The sequence below is a fragment of the Argiope bruennichi genome, chromosome 4 (genome assembly GCF_947563725.1).
Source record: "Argiope bruennichi chromosome 4, qqArgBrue1.1, whole genome shotgun sequence".
NCBI lineage: Eukaryota > Metazoa > Arthropoda > Arachnida > Araneae > Araneidae > Argiope > Argiope bruennichi.
In genome coordinates, this window is record NC_079154.1 from 68,781,758 (window position 1) to 68,799,597 (window position 17,840).

The 17,840-nt window shown below is 25.2% G+C and overlaps 1 protein-coding gene across 1 annotated transcript; it reads right to left on the reverse strand.

Annotated features, from left to right (window-relative positions):
- Nucleotides 1-603: 603 nt before the first annotated feature.
- On the reverse strand, nucleotides 604-16,544 carry LOC129965378 (uncharacterized). The gene is made up of 10 exons (XM_056079211.1): nucleotides 16,406-16,544; nucleotides 16,243-16,321; nucleotides 14,458-14,509; nucleotides 12,394-12,503; nucleotides 12,150-12,192; nucleotides 9,011-10,413; nucleotides 8,561-8,618; nucleotides 4,797-4,902; nucleotides 4,558-4,705; nucleotides 604-955 (listed from the first exon to the last, which is right to left on the reverse strand). Exons 2-10 carry the CDS (start codon nucleotides 16,319-16,321, stop codon nucleotides 897-899), a joined length of 2,058 nt encoding a protein of 685 aa, XP_055935186.1. The 5' UTR covers nucleotides 16,406-16,544; the 3' UTR covers nucleotides 604-896.
- Nucleotides 16,545-17,840: the final 1,296 nt, after the last annotated feature.

The window sequence follows — 17,840 nt, forward strand, 5'->3', positions numbered from 1 at the left end:
TACTTGAAATAATTTTTAAGATTCATTGTTATCCAAATAACTTGAAGAATAAAGATTATTTTGCATATTTCAAAATTTAATTAGAATTTATACTTTTTAAAGCAGCCTCACTTGATGCTGTCTGATATGAGAGGTCATTCATTATCATATCAAGGTTTCATAGCAGAAAATAAAATAAGATCTCTATGATCATTTTATTTCTCTTTCTACATACTAAAATTTGATATTTTCTCCTTGTACCGTGTATATTCAAATAAGTAATGTGTTACTATTCATATGTTTTTTCTTTACAACATAAAACTAATTCAGATATTATTTCTCAAACAAAATATTGTTATATTTTATATCTATACAAAAGCAAGCATCAGTTAATGGCACATTTAAAAATAATCCATATAACTGAGTAATTATATCAAAATATATTTGAAATGGAAATTCATGGGTATATTGAGACACATAAAAGTCAAAAGTTTTTCATCTGATCTCCATTATAATTTCTTTTATACTAATATTTTAAGTTTTTTTTTAAGTGTAACTTACTGAAAATTACATAAGAACAAATGCATCCATTCATCGTTTATCAATAAGCAAACACAAAACAATTGCAGTAAAACATTTTTTTTTTTTTTTTTTTTTGCAGCAAAATTTGCATGTAACCATAGATGGATTTACAAAAGATAACGATTAAATGGTTGTACATAATACGGATTTATGACTGATTTTAAAATCAATTTGTGAATGCAAAATTTTATACAGCAAATATATATTAATTTACACAAACTGAATCATTTCATGATCTATTAAAGAATATATACAATTATACATAAATGAGTATTTTTTACAAAGATTTTCAGTAATATCACAAAATACTGAAGTCATTTAGGTGAACTGTTAACTTACAAAGGCCGTCGCCTATAAGATTTCAGTGTTACTTTTTGAGTTTCATTAAGATATCCTGCAATTAGAAATTAATGTATAAGCATAATTATTTATGTCAAAATGAAAAATAAGAAGTACTAAGAATCACTGTTAGACATTATCTCATAAGACCAATGCAACATATATGATCATTTTCAGTTTTACACTACCAAGTTCTGCATTCTTTTAAAAAACGGTGGAAAGATGTAATTATCTTATGTTAATGAGAAACACATATTCCAAAGCATTCACTTTAGATAGTAATAATAGTAAGTCCTTAAAATATTAATTCAGAATAATCAAATCAAGTTTAGGTTAGTTACATTGTCTATATTTTTAAAGCAACACAAGAGCTGTTTTATGCAAACTGCGGTCAGATGACAAGGACTACACATAGAGCTGTCGCCACTCCATCTTCAAACTTCCACACCACACTAGCGGGAAGATTTCACGTGCACCAGACCAGTTTACACGATGATTCTCGAACCTGAAAACCCTACAGTTCCGAGGCCGAGATTTTATCACCAGGCCACAAAGAAACCTTAACAACTACTAAAATTCATATCTCTCTCTGCACTACATTATTATGTTATACTATGTGTGCTATACCATCTTTCACTAATTTTTTTTAGAGAATGTAGATTACAGGCTGAATGTCCAAGCTCTCTTTCTAAATGCACATTTTCTGGTTGAGGCCACAAAGTTTATATCATAAAATAATCTTAGATAATTTGTATAAGGTAAAATTTTGAAATAAGGCTTTGAATGCTTCAATTCATTATCGAAGTTTGAAATTTGACTACTTGTAGTGTGGCTAGCCATCCAGGAATGGTCAGGGAATTCCGGGATATCGGGAAAAATAAAGGTAATTTATTTTAAAATTGGTATTTCTTTTTATTTTATTAATTCTTATCGGATTCAACAATTCGATGGTCTTTTTTTCATAAGTATAATGAAATACAGTTGGCAATTAATTAAAATAGGATATTTACGGTATTTAAATTGATATTGTTTAAAAAAATTCACACATTCATTGCGATATTTTGCATAATTTGTGGTATAACAATGATATTCCGATGATATTATAATTTGTTAATTCATCATTATTAGATCGATTAGTGGAATAGTAAAGTTGGTGGTATAAACATTTGAAACTGCAGTGCCGAAGACAGATTAGTCATTGTATCAATTTTACTGTATATAAATATATAATCCCTATTTTTTTTATATTATCCCTAATTTTTTTTAAATATATAATACCTAATATTTTCTTTTCTTTTAAAATGTTAAGATGATCAATATAATTAGCGAAAATAGTTCTGTTTTTGCCTTCTTCCGTGGCTGGGCATGACTTTCATTACTATTTTCAGCTTTAAAGACAGCCCTTTATTCAAAAGAAGAAGAAAATCGACCGTTTTATTTTCACACTTTTGAACGTGCTATGAAATTGTTTGTTCAGTATGAATTTTGTCGCATTAACATTAAAATTTTTTTTACAACTAAATATAAAATATTGTCTCTATAATATAAGTCAGGAATAAGTGCATAATTAATTTTTTTATTTTTTATAATTTTTATAGATTTTTTTGTAGAATTAGAAAATACCGGATTATTACTTTTATTTTTTTAAGCTTTTTTTTCTACGTTTATTTTGTGCATGCCTTTTTTCTCCCTAATGCTGGGAAGCAAAAACACATTTTGTTTTTTGTTGTTGTAAGATCTTGTAACAGACGGATTAATTTCCCAACAGCCTGGCCAATACAATTAATTATCTAACCTGAAACCTTTGATTTCTGGCTATGGGGTTATCTAATAGATGTTGTGTTCCGGGATCTGATTGCGAACTTTGGCTAATTGGAAACACGCATTACGCAATATAATCACAATATCACCACAGAAATACTCCGAACTGTTGTGGAATATAATATTCTGCGCATTCAACTCGTAGGAGAAAATGGCGGCACTTTATTAAACCATTTCTTAAACAAATCGTCCCTGAGTTCCTTTTCTTGATGGTTTCATCAGTTTTTGCTTTTTCTAAGGTTTTTGGCCAAACGACAGTTAAAAACTGACTCACCCCTCCCCCTCCCGTTCGCTTTGGCACTATCTTGTCGCGGCAGATGGGTATTAAATAAAAAGTGCTACAATATGTCAAGTTACGATATGTCCATGATCGGACAGTTCCCTCAATTGGTTCAAAACTTTTGAATTTTTTTTTTTCCCCTTCTAGAAACAAATTCCATTGCTTCAATGGGATTGTCCCTCAGGCAATGGGATTGTCCCTCAGATAAAATAACGAGTCAATGTTTTTTTAATTTAATTTTTAACAAGCTTTTGAAAGTGTAACATTAATTTATAATCACTGTGTATTATATTTTGTCCAATTAATTGGAACTTTTAAATGTTGTTGATAAAAATTCTGACTATTCTGCCATTATAACAATTCTAATTTCTTTTACAATCAATAGAAAATATTTTTTAATACATTCATCTTTTATTATATACCTGTTTAAAGAAGTAAAGAAATGCAAAACTAAATCGATATTCCATCTTCTAATAATAAAAATGAATATGTGTGTGTTGGCTTTTACCAGTCAGACCGGTTTACTTATATTTATTAAACTGACACATATATTTCTTGGAGGGTAAGAATACTTGCCTCGGAATATTTTTTTTCTTTTTGAAATTTTAAATAGTTAAAAATTAAAATGAATTTTAATGTTTTTCCACGATAACTTTCTAAAATATTATTGCCAAAAATAAACTTAACACTGTATCAAATTTCAAAAATTTGTATTTTTAATGAAGCCAATTTAACAGTTATGTAAATTTCTTAAAATTAATTAAAATTCTTAAAATTAATAATTAATTAATTCTTAAAATTTATTAATTAATTAAGTGCAATTCTTTTAAAATATTTTTTTTTTTGCCTAATTTTCAATAACAGATTACATTGCTGCCTTGAAATTCAAACCGTTTCTATTGATCAAATATTTAATTGCATGAATTTTTTTCTATTGTTGAAAACAGAAGAAGCATGTTCTGTTTAATATCTGTGTAGTTTACACAACGAATAAAAAAAGTAAAGTTACAATACAGTGAAACTTCGAAGATAAATGAACCAGATATTTTTGTTTTTAATAACATTATGATGTCATAAGTTTGGACTCTATAAGAAATGTTCATGTAGTTAGTAAATAGAGCATATGTAGAACATAACATAATTTTAAAATCTGACAGTTTGAAGGAAATAATGGGCATGGAATGTTTAAAAGATTTAACAGAAATTAAATATAACCAATATCCCCAACAGACTGTCTGGCCACCAACGGCAAATACAATAAACAATAAAAGGAATAGTAATAGACATAGAAACATTCACTAAAAAATATTTAACATTTGTGAGCAGATAATAAAATTTTAATTAAATGAAGGAATAAATTAAATTAAATACTTTAAAAATGTAATAATACATTCAGTTAAATATTTTTATTTTGTCAAATAAAATGAAACCATTCTGCACTCTAATCAGCTAAGAGTAGTTAAAAAAAAATCTATTTAAGAAAATAATAACCAATGTTCTTTGCAGCAGATTATTTATATACTACATTAAAATAATTTCAAGATAATATTTTTTACCTCGTGCTTTGCATTCTTGTGTGTCAGGAAAGTCCAATTCCCAAAAGTGCTCTGGTGTAGCTGGTGGAGGAAACTTTGCACGATGCCGAGAACATTTATTCAAGCGCTCTCGTTTTTCTTCCTCTGATAGTCCAAGATCAGAAAAATACTAGAAAGAAATAATTTTTTTAACATAGGAAGGAAAAAATTTACTATTTAAAGTTTTTTTTTTATTTAAATATTTTATTAGAGCAGCATACCTTCTCACATTCTTTGCACTCAAATCCAGTTAGTTGTTTTCTCTCTGATTTTTTCCGAACAGTTTCCTCTTTATATTTGTAATTTGGTTCCTCTCTTTTTGGTAATCTATACAATTAAAGACAAAACATTGATCAGAGAAGTCACAAATGCAGGTAATTTCAAATTATTTTTATCTTATAGGCATTATTTCATACATTTATAGGTATTTTTCTGTTTGTGGCTTCCAATCACCACTAAGTCCAAATGCTGGCACTGTTTCTTTAAAATATCATTACATGTATGAAATTGTTGCATGAATAAAAACACAATGTTTATGGAAATAAAGTATTGTTAATAAATTTTATATACTCAATAAAATAATTAAAAAAATATTTATAAAACCAATCTCAGTTGTTTCTTTAAATCTAAATCATACCACCAAAGCATTCTTTTAAATATTTATATATATATATATATATATATATATATATACAGAGAGAGAGGCAGACAGATTTTCAAAAAAAAATAAATAAAAAATAGTTAATAGTTTTGATGCAATCGTTTATATAAAACTATGTTGCAAGAAGGGTTACAGTATACTTCCATGTATCTCTTGTTGAATAATTTTCATATTAGGTTCCACAAATAGCTCTGCATTGAGCCATATGCTATGGTAAAAGCTGGTGCGCATTATGTTTCTCTTTCTTTCTTTTTTCTATTTTTAAAGTGGTTTAAATTTAGTCTTCGTTAAGTTAATTATTTTATTCATTGTCGCAATAGTTGTATTTAAAAACATTGTGATTTCAGCATCATAGAACTTACTCTTGGTACTAGCTATTTCAATTTAGAAATATTTAAAACAGAACATATTTTTTTTAAGTATTTGTTATGAGTCCTTCTTTCCATACAGAAGTAGTGATCAACTTACCCCTCCCCTCCCATTACATTTAATAATACTGCATAGTTTATATTCAGAAATTTTAATATCATGTGTTTCACAGTATTTCTGAATTAAGGAACAGGAACTTATCTTTCAATCTATAGCTGTTTACATGCAAGATTTTGAAGAGAAAGTAAATAAATAAATAAAATAAAAGTAGCAGATGATATTTCAAATGTTAAGTTATTAACAATTTTTTTTAAATTCCAATACATTTTTTTAAATTCTTTATGCAAATCAATCTAATTATATGTGAATACCTTCTGTATTTTATCATTGACAATGTAGGTAGTTTCTACTGCATTCATAATTTAAAATTTTCTCATTGATTAATTCTTGTATGATTTTTAAGCTGAAATAGGGGTTTATGTACGATTACACGACTTATAACTGTCTATTATAACCCTAATCATATTTTTACTTTTAGTATATTTAAATATATAATGAAATAATGCCTTAATTGAAAATTTAAATAAAACCAGCATAATAAATTTTTAGTTGTCTTTGGATCAGTAGCATCCCTGGACTACAGCTAAATAGTCCAATGAATAATATGGCATTGAATATAATTAACATAGTTATTTTATGGATAAAAATGCATCAACACTTTTTGCTCAAGGTTTTGTTTCTTGGACTGTTTGCAAAGATTAACCTTAAAAGTATAACGGAAAAAGCATTAATATATGGAGTTAGAGAATAATAATAACAATAATAAATACTAACAAAATAATTAATAATTTTTTACTATTTAAAAATTAAGAAAAAAAATAGAATGAGGATAAATCCAAACTTACATAAAATTTCATGAAAAGATAACATTTTTAAATGGATTATTATTAAAATAAATAACAAATTTTAAATAAATAATGTAATTTATTGTTTTTGTAGATTTATAGATGATTTTAAGTAGAAAATTGTAGTATTTTTTTACAATTATTTAAATAAATCAAAGGCATTTTATTAATTTTCAATAGTATAGTGTTAATGAATCATTCTTGTCAAAAATCACAAATAGAAAAAAGTAATAAATAAAAAGGATTTCCTTTCCTTTCAGAGAAACTAATTACCAAAAGTCCACAACATGTCTAAAATATTTTTGGAAATTTTTCTTATAACAATACACAATTAGTTTCTTTTCAATAAATACAATGATATCAAAATTATCAGAGATGTGATTGATCAAAAGGCAAAAAAGAGGAAATTCAAAAAGCAACATGGAACAATGCACAAAGAAATTAAATAATCAATGTATGGAAAAAAATAATTGAAACTACAGTCTAATTGCCTTTTTTTTTCAGAATATTCATAAAACTAAGAAATTAATAGCCTATGATTTTCCCAAAGACACTTTAAGAAATATACTGTCAGAACAAATTTATATATATATAGACTATAAATATTAAGAAAAGCAAGTACTTTATCATAAGCATACCTTAAGAGTATATTTTAACAAGCATTTCTTTAGTGGTCAATGGACCTTTTCAGCATATCTCAGACACATTACTTTTTTTTTACAGGTCTTTCATGACATTTTAATATTTGTTTTTGAACATTAATCACATTGGTACAACAAGTAGCTTCATTTTGTTTACAAGATTAAGATGCGGGGAATATTTTGGGGATTCAGAACCTCATTTTTTTTTTAAAGATAAATATTACTCTGCAATTTTATCAGATATTTTCCTTTGGAGCTCCCTTTTGCACTACTTTTTCCTTAAACTTGACTGTTTGTCATAAGCATTTTTTTTAACCAAAAAATTCTGTTTTGTAATTCCTTACTGCTGAATTTGTTTTACAGAGATTTCCGACCATTTTATCAATAAAATAATCCTTTTTAAATAATTGAACTGCAGATTTCTTAAAAAGTGGAAAAAGTTGAAAAATCTAAAAGAATTAGTAAACCATGGATCTGCAGAAGAATCATATCCCTGAAATATTGATATAAAAAAATAAAACAAAACATTTTTTTTTTTAAATTCTTAAAGCACTGTGATATGAAATATTGATAACAAAACATGTTATAAAAATCATGTAATGTATATTGAAAATAATTATCTTTTAAGGTAGTTATATTAACAAAACGAATGATCAAAGGTCTTCCATTTTAATTATAAATCAATTAAAATATCAATTAACTAAATTCGAACTTCTAAAATTTTATTGTTAAACTTTTTAATGATGTTTATATACCGCTTAAAATACATTAACTAATAGATAACTATATAACATACCTGAGAGATTTATTTCAAATTTTATCAAAATTTTGCAGGTATGAGCAGTTTTAACTTATACAACAAATATAATTTAAAATAATGAATTAGATTTGTTGCGCAAAATAAATTCATGAATGAAATTGGTGCAATCAACTCAATATATGCTTTAAGCAGTAATTAACTAAACATGATTAATTAAAAATCTAATTAATATGACTGCTAAATTTCCTGAATAATAATTTTAAATTGAACTTTTGAATGTAATTTACCAATAAGAAATCAAACAGTATTTTATTGTTTCGTTAAGAGAATCCTATCAAAAACACCAGAAATTTATTGCATGGAATAACATTATAAATACACAGCTGCATAAAGCCAGAGCTTTTTGGAATCAATAGAAAAAAAAATCTATGAAAAAAAAATGTTTCAATAAATAGGCATTGAGTAGTTTTAAATATCTACCCAAAATAAATAATAAATTTTCAACAATAAGAAAGTTTTCATTTTTAATATTTAAAATACCTATAGCTTTATCAAAATTTTTAATAAAATTATTTATCGATTTATTATTTACAATTATTGTAACAAATAGCTTGAAAAGATGTTAACAAAATCTTTTGATATCATTTACCTGTCAAAACTGCTCAGATGTTCATTATCAGCTTGGTTTTTACTAAGTAGAAAATTATCTGTAACAGAACAAAAATTGGCAGAATTATTATTTTAAGCAACTCTGCTATATTTCTTTACTTCAAATGCAAAATAACAGCTGACTATATGAGAAAGTTGTACTTTATTTCATTCGACCTCTTCTAAAAAAAATCTGTAACTTTTATAACTTCAGCAAAAAGAAAACAGCATTAAAAAGCAAATTCTAGGATAGAATAATAAAATGTTATGTATTAATTAAAAAAAAGTCTTAAATCTCTGAATAATTTATAAAAAAATTAACATTTATACAGTTAAAATGTCATGATAGTTATGTAAAAAACAAATGGTTTCCATAAATTAAAAATTATTAAAAATGAAATTGTGGTTAACAACCTATATATAAATCATGATTATAAATTAAAATAAATACCTTTCTTCTTATTTTCCTTGGAAGCATCCTCTTTTGATATACTTTTAGCTTTAGTTTTGGGAGAAACAACTGGTGAATGGAAACTTTCATCTGAAGATTCATCTTGTATTAATAGAATACTTTCGTCATCATCATCATCATCCTCACAACTTTCTGCATTATATTTATAATTCTCTGGAATACAAGTTGCATCAAAATCTATTGTATTTGTCTTTTTACTTTTATTTACAGGAGAATTTTTTTTAGATGAATCAGCAGAACTATTACTAGAATCACTAAGAATCTTTTTTCTTGCATTTGATAAATCATTGTCAGGAGTAGAATTTTTAGGCTTGAAAATGCTTTTTGATAGCTTAGTTTGGCGAAGATTAGGTTTCTTATAATTTGGAGGTAAAGCATCAAGACTCATTTTAAATTTTGATGTCACCTTGATATTTTTAATGCATGGTCCCTTTTTTATTTTCTTCTTATCACAAATTTTCCAAGCATCTTCCATTTCTGGAGGATTCTTATTTATAGCTGAAACCTGAAAGTCATTTATATCTTCAGCTAACAGCTGTGGGTTTTGTAAAATAGCCTTTTCATTTTTCTTATTAAGAGGTAATAAAGATGGAGACACTTGGTACATGCTATCCTTGCTGTTCATATGTTCCAACTTGGTCCGACAACTTTTATCTTTCTCAGTATTTGAAATTTTAACTGAATCTTCAATGTTAATGTCTTTGCTGATTTCTGAATGAAATATTGAAACAACTTGCTCTTTGTTGTTGTCAGCACAAACAGGAGCATTATTTTTGCTTGCTTTAAGATCAAAAATGTCAATAGTCTTATCATTTAGTAACTTTACATTTGAATTTTTTGCAAGATCTGATTTAATATTCTCTTCTACAATTGATTCCTTTTTCTTTACTATTTCCTTTGCCAAAGTCTTCATCTCATTAGGAAAATCACTTCCTATACCTTTACTAAGTTTTTTATTAGGACTTGTTTCCGATTCTGAAGAATTACTGCATGTTCTTTTTTTACTCGATTTTTGTCTTTGTACATTTGATTTATCTGTAGCATCACTTAATTGCTCAGAGCTTTTCAATATTTTTCGCTTATCGACAGATTGTTTAAAAACATTATTTTGAGCATCGAGTGTGATATCTGCTGTATCTGGTGCTAGTATCACAGAATCAAAATTTAATGAAGAGCAACTGGGACCTAAATTACCAGGAAATTGCACTGTGCATAAATCTAATGAATCTTTATCAGGGGTTAAGTTCAGAAGATTTTTCAAAAAATTCTTTTTTGTAATTGATGATTTTTCATTAGTCTCATTCGATTGTGGTATATCAGAACCAAAAGAACTTTCATTATGTATTTGCATAATATCATCCTGTAATTTGGAGGTCTTTGAACTGAAATAATTGAAACAATATTATATCAATAACAAGAGTATAAAATAGTATAAACATATCCTTAATTAATCCTTAATGCTTATTAATATCAATGTAGAAATATTTAAGTTTTGATATTAAACAAATGATTACTCATGAGAAGAATTGCCTGCAATAGTTGAATTCCATAAAATAGTCATTGAGTGTCTATATAATTCAAATTCTCACTTTTACAATTAGAATTATAGTATAATAAAGTAATTCATACAGATGCTTCTTTTAAGAGGTAGATTTAAAATAACATATCTTGTAAATAAACTCATTTTAATTTAAACGGTGTCTTACTATTATTTTAAGGCTATCAAATTCATTATTACTAGTTAAATAGGAAACCATTAAGATGAATAATCAACACATACTAGAACAGAACAGCTTAGTGTCAGACAAACATTTATTGACATACAAGTAAGGTACCAAAAAAAAAAAAAGTCACAGTTACACTTATTCATTACAAACATTAAATATGCAGTTTCAATAGGAATTTTGTTTGCACAATTTAATACTAATAAAATTAATTATAATTATGCTTCATCATCATCATAATTACATAGATAATTCAGTACTGCATTGACAGTTTTAAGCATTGTTAGTTTTAACCTAAAAATTTAAAATGGCTTTTTATAATGGTAAATGTATTATCCTCACACTTACTATACCAACAGCAACTCTGAGTCTTCTTCTTGATATATTAAAAATGATGTTTTTGTAAGTGCTAACAAATATTTTTTGAAAGGAGACATATTTTCTTGCAATACTGCTAATTTTATTCGGTGCTATGAACACATTTTATTATATGCATCCGACAATTTTTTTTCTTCTTCTTTCAAATTTACATTAATTTAAGTCATTACTCTATGTTAAGGTGGATTAGCCACATATTACAATGATATCAACGTTAGAAAGTTACAATTTGTTCTTTCCTCAAAGATATAACAAAATTATCATCAAATATTTCCCAGTGGTCTGTGAGCCAAATAAAAAAAGAAATTACATACAATGTTAATCTAACTTTTAAAAAAACATAAAAGACAATTTCCTGATTCTTAAAAGATCACAAATATATTAAAGTTTAAATTCATTACTCATTTTACATCAAAATAAGAAATATTTAATTAAAAAGTTTCGAATGTGTATAGAAACATTCTATAATGAGAATGTTCAATAGTAATTATTTAATAATAAATAATCTTTGACGATTTGACCAGGAAATTTAACTGTGCACGATGTCAAATACTACAAAATATTTTAATGTTAAATGCATTTTACTTTACTTATTTTATGCTTACTTTTATATTAAAATGCATGACAAAAAAAAGATGCAATTTATTCATTACAATCCAACTATGGTGCTTTAACGATATCCATTTATAGCTTCAGATAAAATAATTGATATTGAATCTTATTTATTTTAAATTCAGAAAAGGTACTCAAAATCTTTTACAGGAATTATTAGAAACACATAACACTTTGGCCTATAGGCAATAATACATTTTAGACAATCTATGTTTATTTAAACATACTGAAAATAGACATATTTTCTATTCTCAAAATATGATTTTTGATATAAATACTATACACCAGCATTTTTTTCTTCAAGAAAGTAATAAAGTATAATTTTTAAGATGTGCCAGTTGCAAACATGCATTATTTATTGTAAAAAATAAGATAAATAATAAGGGAAAAGATAATTATCATACCTTATTTTATTTTCTGAGCTGTTGAATATTGAAAATTTCTGACCTTAAAAAAAAATTCCACTAATCAGATAAACAAATATTAAACAACTGTTGTTTTTTAAAAGAATAAATAACATTCATGCTTCGAAATATTATAAGCCAATATTTGCCAATTCACATATACAAATACAAAAAACAAACTATAGAAATTAGTTTGCATATCTAATTTTGTATAAATTAGATATAGAAAAAAAATTAAGCATACCAAAATTTTCAAACCATTTAGTTTGTTCTTCAAGAGCTGCTTTGCAACTTGTAAAAGCTTCTTCTAACTCTGCACATCTTTTACAATCAGAATTACGTTCGATCAGTTTTCTAAAAATTAAAATATTTGAGCGTTAATTAAATTTAAATTTATGAATAAGTTCCCATTTTCAATAAAATGATAAAAGTAAAGAAAATTTTGAAACTTAAAATCAAGTTAAAAAATATTGTATCTGAATGATGATCAAAAGCCATTCTTTAAAATTCAAAAACTGTAAGAATAACAAATAATGCAAAAACAACTAATGGTTTATTATTTTTTTAAGTGATATTAAGTATCATGATAAAATCAATATTTCAAATATAAGCCAAATACCAAAAATTTATATTAAAAATATGCAAAATATTTAAGATAAAAACCAATCAATATTTAAACAAGTTGAAAATAATTTAATCATAAGATCAATAAATAAAAATATTAATTATAAATTTTTATCTTTACAACATTTATTTATTATCTTATTACCTTTAAATCTGTTTATATATATATATATATATATATATATATATATATATATATATATATATATATATATATATATATGTAATTTAATTTAATATATATATATAAGTATTTTTAATCTAATTTCAATCTTAAATTAGTCCACATTAACTTCATTCAAGAATGTTTTCTTGTTTCCTGAACAAATTCTCTCCTTTTTATTTAATTATTTTTAACACATGCTCTAAAAAAATTGCTGTCTTGTTGGTTCTCAGATCCAGAGCAAAGGAATAAAAATCATTTTCAGGGTACCTCAAATTCCCTTTCTTCGGTCTACACATGTCAAAGAGGTCCCTATCGAGGTCTCATGGTAAAATCACTGATGAGAGGGATTTCTGTCACTTTTCCCTTATATGTGATGTAAACAGATATTATCCTTTTATCATCCATGGTACCTTAAATTGGTGTTAATTTCAAAAGTTTTTTTCTTTTCAGTCAAATTATGTTTACATATATATGTAAGAGATGAATAAAGAGAATATATATATATATATATATATATGAAAAGACAATTGAATTTAAAAAAAGCAATTTTAAATTAATCAGAATATTGCATAACTTGTATGAAAAATTCATATTAAAATAATTTATAAACAATTTACTGGCTAGCCAAATCCTTCTAATTATATTTTATTTTAATTAAGAACTTCTTTTATTGCCAAATTTATATTAATTCTTATAGTATTTTATAATTTCAAAACTGCAATCGAATCCTTTATTATAGTTTTGTTTATTAGAATAGTCATATTTCATACATGATCTATAATTAAAATTTCATTAATGAAATTATTGTTTCTTAAGCTAAAAATGTTATTTCATTAACCTTTAAGGGCAGTTCAACAAAACATGTTTTCCTCTAAGTATTCCAACAATAAAAAGAAATAATGCTTTTGCCACTTTAGATAGTGAAAAAAATAGATAGACGTAGATAAATTCATTTTTGAAAAAGAAGAAAATTACCAGTAAAAAAGTGATGAAGAGTTATGTAAATGCTATGTTTATTCTTTAAATTATGAGTAAGATTAAATCTGAAACATTCTATTAAAATGAATGTTTTGCCACAGAAATTTGTTAATGGTGGCATCTCTTAGAAGCAATTAGATTTCTTTTTTAATCCTTTTCAATGGCCTATAAAGTTGGCTTCTCTTTTTTGTCTTCTCTCATTGTTAATAATCCATAACTCATAAAAAAAGAGGATAAAACTATCTACCATGATATTAGAAGAGAGGCTACATTGGGTTCAGGGGCAAGTCCTAATCATTGACTATTGTACCATTATTTTTAAAGTTTATAAGAAAAATTGGAACACTGTTGTACTGCATCTAATGAAATTAAGCAAACTTAATGGAGTAACATACTTTAAAAATTAAAATCAAATGCATTCTATTAAAAAAATTATATATTGCAAAAAAAAAAAAAAAAAAAGGAAAGGAAAGGAAAAAATATTTATCAAAATATATTTTGGAGATTTTTTTATATTTCACACATTATGGTTATAATTACTTTTCAGCTTCAAACAATTTATTTTTCAGTTCTTCAATTTCATCTTCCAAACCTAAAAGAAAATTTTGAAAAACAAAAAATTCAGTACTCTATGGCAAGTATAATAAGCACATTATACATATGAGAGGAAAAATACTTAATGTTATATTTTTATAAAATGCCACAATTTAAAAAAAAAAAGAACAAAAGCTATATATTGTAGAATTAAAATATAATTTATTTGCAAATAATTCAGAATCTTCATATGACAATATAGATATAAGATTAATTTTATTAGCAATGCAAATATTAAAAAGAAATTGATGTTTCACTTGTTTAAAAAATAATTGCTTTTTTGATTACACGTTTAAGAAATAATTATTTTAATTATTATAATAATAATAATTAAAATTAATTATATATAATAATAATTATTATTATAATAATAATTAAAGTTTAGCATTATTTTGAGGGAAGATCATTTTTGAGTATTGTTATAGTTTAATTTCCTTTGCAAACACATGGAAGTTCAGTATGATCAACATGTTTTGATGATGATATGTAATCCTTCAAGAATTAGAACCTGAAATATACATTTTAACAAATGTTGAAGATGAAGAACTAATAACAGAAAAATTAGCTCAAGGAATATATAAAATTTTGGTAAGCTGCTGATATAGTTATTTGTAGAATATTAATCATAAGATTTTGATAAGAATTTAATAGTCTCAGATCTCCAACTCTCAAAACAAGAAGAAAATCTAAAGTTCTATCTATATACTGAACATAATAATCCTTATTTTATTCAAATGATTTTTAAAAGAAAGGTCTTAGTGACACAATTTAATTATTGAAAATGTAATAAGCATGTTTAGATCTTTACATAACATGGAAGTTTGCATGTCCTCAGAAATAAAAGCTTCACTACAAAATCCAAAGAATTACAATAAAATGCAAATCCTCCTACAAGTGTGTTTAATTATGATCCATCCCCATTAAGAAATTCTTTTAAAACCTTGGCTATATGTGTACTAATTAAGCTATAACTATATTTATGAAGTTTACAAATTTTCTGTGGAATGTGTAAAACATCAAAATCAAATTCGATTATTTATTCCTTGTTTTGCACATGGTTTCAATAATACACAATTTCCTAACCTTGTTCCAAATTTAAGCCATATCGCAAATAAACATTCTGACGAAAAAGATAATTAGTTTCAGGATAGTTTAAGTTTTGAAAAAATCATCCATGTTTATAACAATATTATTTGAGTCAGCACTCAATGTTAATAACAAATGAAAATATTAAAGTCAAATTATATTTGACAAAGGATTAATATTATTCTAATATTTTGAGATTCATAAAATTTGGTTTTTAATAGATTTATTTATTTATTAGTTTATTAGACTATCAATATGTTTTAATTGCCTTATCTGTGGTCTCACAGCACATATAGGCAGCTGCCTAATCTTAATATGTCTCTGCCTTTAAAGAATACCTACAATTCGTACATAATTCGAGATTTTAAGAATTAATTATATGTAAATAAATTTTAAGAAATAATTCATGAGTGGATATATTACTGAAAAAAAAACCCTTTAATTTTAAATTTTGATGCTGGATCATTACTGCTAAATAAAGCAAGAATATCAATTACACTTAAAAGAATAGTTTAAAGAAATAAAAATAATACTCTACGTAATATAATAAAACAAATAATGGTCACTCATGCAATAGATGTTTTAACAAAAAAAATTGCAATAAAATCAAAAAATATAATTTAATATTTTTTTAAAAAAACTCACATTTTACTTTAGCTGTATGAGCGGCATATACTTGTTTCAACAAATTTTTTATGGGCACATCTGTTTGCTCAGAACGCATCTGAAAGTAAAGAACGCAGAATTAAGGAAGAAGTTAAGGATGTGGAATATGCTAATATAAAAATAAATCAAACTTTATTGATACCTTTGAAAACTTCAAGAAAAACACAAAGTTTTTCAAGAAGCACTTAAAAAAAATTTAAACATGCATAATAAACTTAGAAGCTGATAAGATTTTCAAAACAAACAAACAAATTTTCTTATCATTAAACTGAACAGCGCGCGGATTCAAAATAGTGGTTAACAGTTTATATTTGAATCAGTGAATAAACAAAACGTAAAAAACAAAAATGTGATCAGCATGTGATTTTGGCAAAGCGATAACATGTCAAAATATCCCATGACAACTGAGTGTCCCGAGCATATTAATGTTTTACAACAACATTTATTTGTTTCATACAGAATTAACGCCATTTAGAGGAAGGTATGTTCCCGGGACAAGTTAAATTCGAATCCGATAAAAGAACTTAGAACTCTTCATTGTTGCGTGTCAATCGGGACTGCATCAAGCATTATATGATTTTAAAAATCCTTAAATGATAGAAAGATAGTAAATTTACGTGATGACTCACCTAATCTATCCACAATGTCTTTTTTTACTGCTAAAAAATGACCTTTCAACAAATCGACAAGTAAAAAAAAGATCTCGCTTTTCCAAATTTACGAACAAAAAAAATTTAGTTAAATTATGAAATACTTATGGAAGTAATAGAGAAAAAAAGAAATTTATTTAAATAGAAATCGAAATTTAATTATAATAAAACTTTTCATATAAAAATGGGTTAAATATAATTCTGCCGTTTAATATCAATGTCAGGATGCCTATGCTATGCCTATTCTCTATTCCCTGTTGGGAGTAGTCGCCCATTTTTGCACTTTTTAATAAATATTGTATAATTCAGTAAGTACTAAGTTAATAAATAATCTAGAAAAGTCTCCCTCAATTTCCTTGTACACTTCCGTAATAGGTGCATTTTTTGGCTTACTACACCGTGTAAAAAAGCAAAAAAAAAAAAAAAAAATATCTTCACGTTAAAATTTAAAAAAAAAAAAAAAAAAAAAAGATAATGTAAAAATAATATATTAAAATTCATCCTTCCAGTTTGCCACTTTTTTTAGTTATTGCGGAGGCCATTTTCATTCTATACGATAAACAGAAAAAAAATATTAAAAAAGGCATATTACATAAGAGATCTCATTACAATTTTCAAAATAATTATTATTTATTTGTCATTAAATAATAATTTTTTAACAACTATGTATTTTGAGTAATTCTTTCTGTTGAGTGTTTGATTCAGCCTACTGGACGGTTGTACAAGAAAAAAAACATAACTGAAAAAAAAAAGGAAATATTTATTGTTATTGTTTTTTTAACTAAAATAAGTTTAAAATGAAAAGTTTTATTAAAATCTTTTCACAAGGCCAAGTTTTCAACAGTATTTTTTTTTTTTCATTTTTTTAGAGAAACTAATAGTGTACTGTATTCTTGATATAAAATAGGTAAATTTTTAATTAATTAA

Coding starts and splice junctions, on each gene's coding strand:
- LOC129965378 (XM_056079211.1), bottom strand. CDS start 16,321: ATGCGTTCTGAGCAAACAGATGTGCCCATAAAAAATTTGTTGAAACAA. Junction 10,414..12,149: donor AGCTCAGAAAATAAAATAAG/GTATGATAATTA, acceptor CAATTATTTCAG/TTCAAAGACCTCCAAATTAC. Junction 956..4,557: donor ACAAGAATGCAAAGCACGAG/GTAAAAAATATT, acceptor TTCTAATTGCAG/GATATCTTAATGAAACTCAA.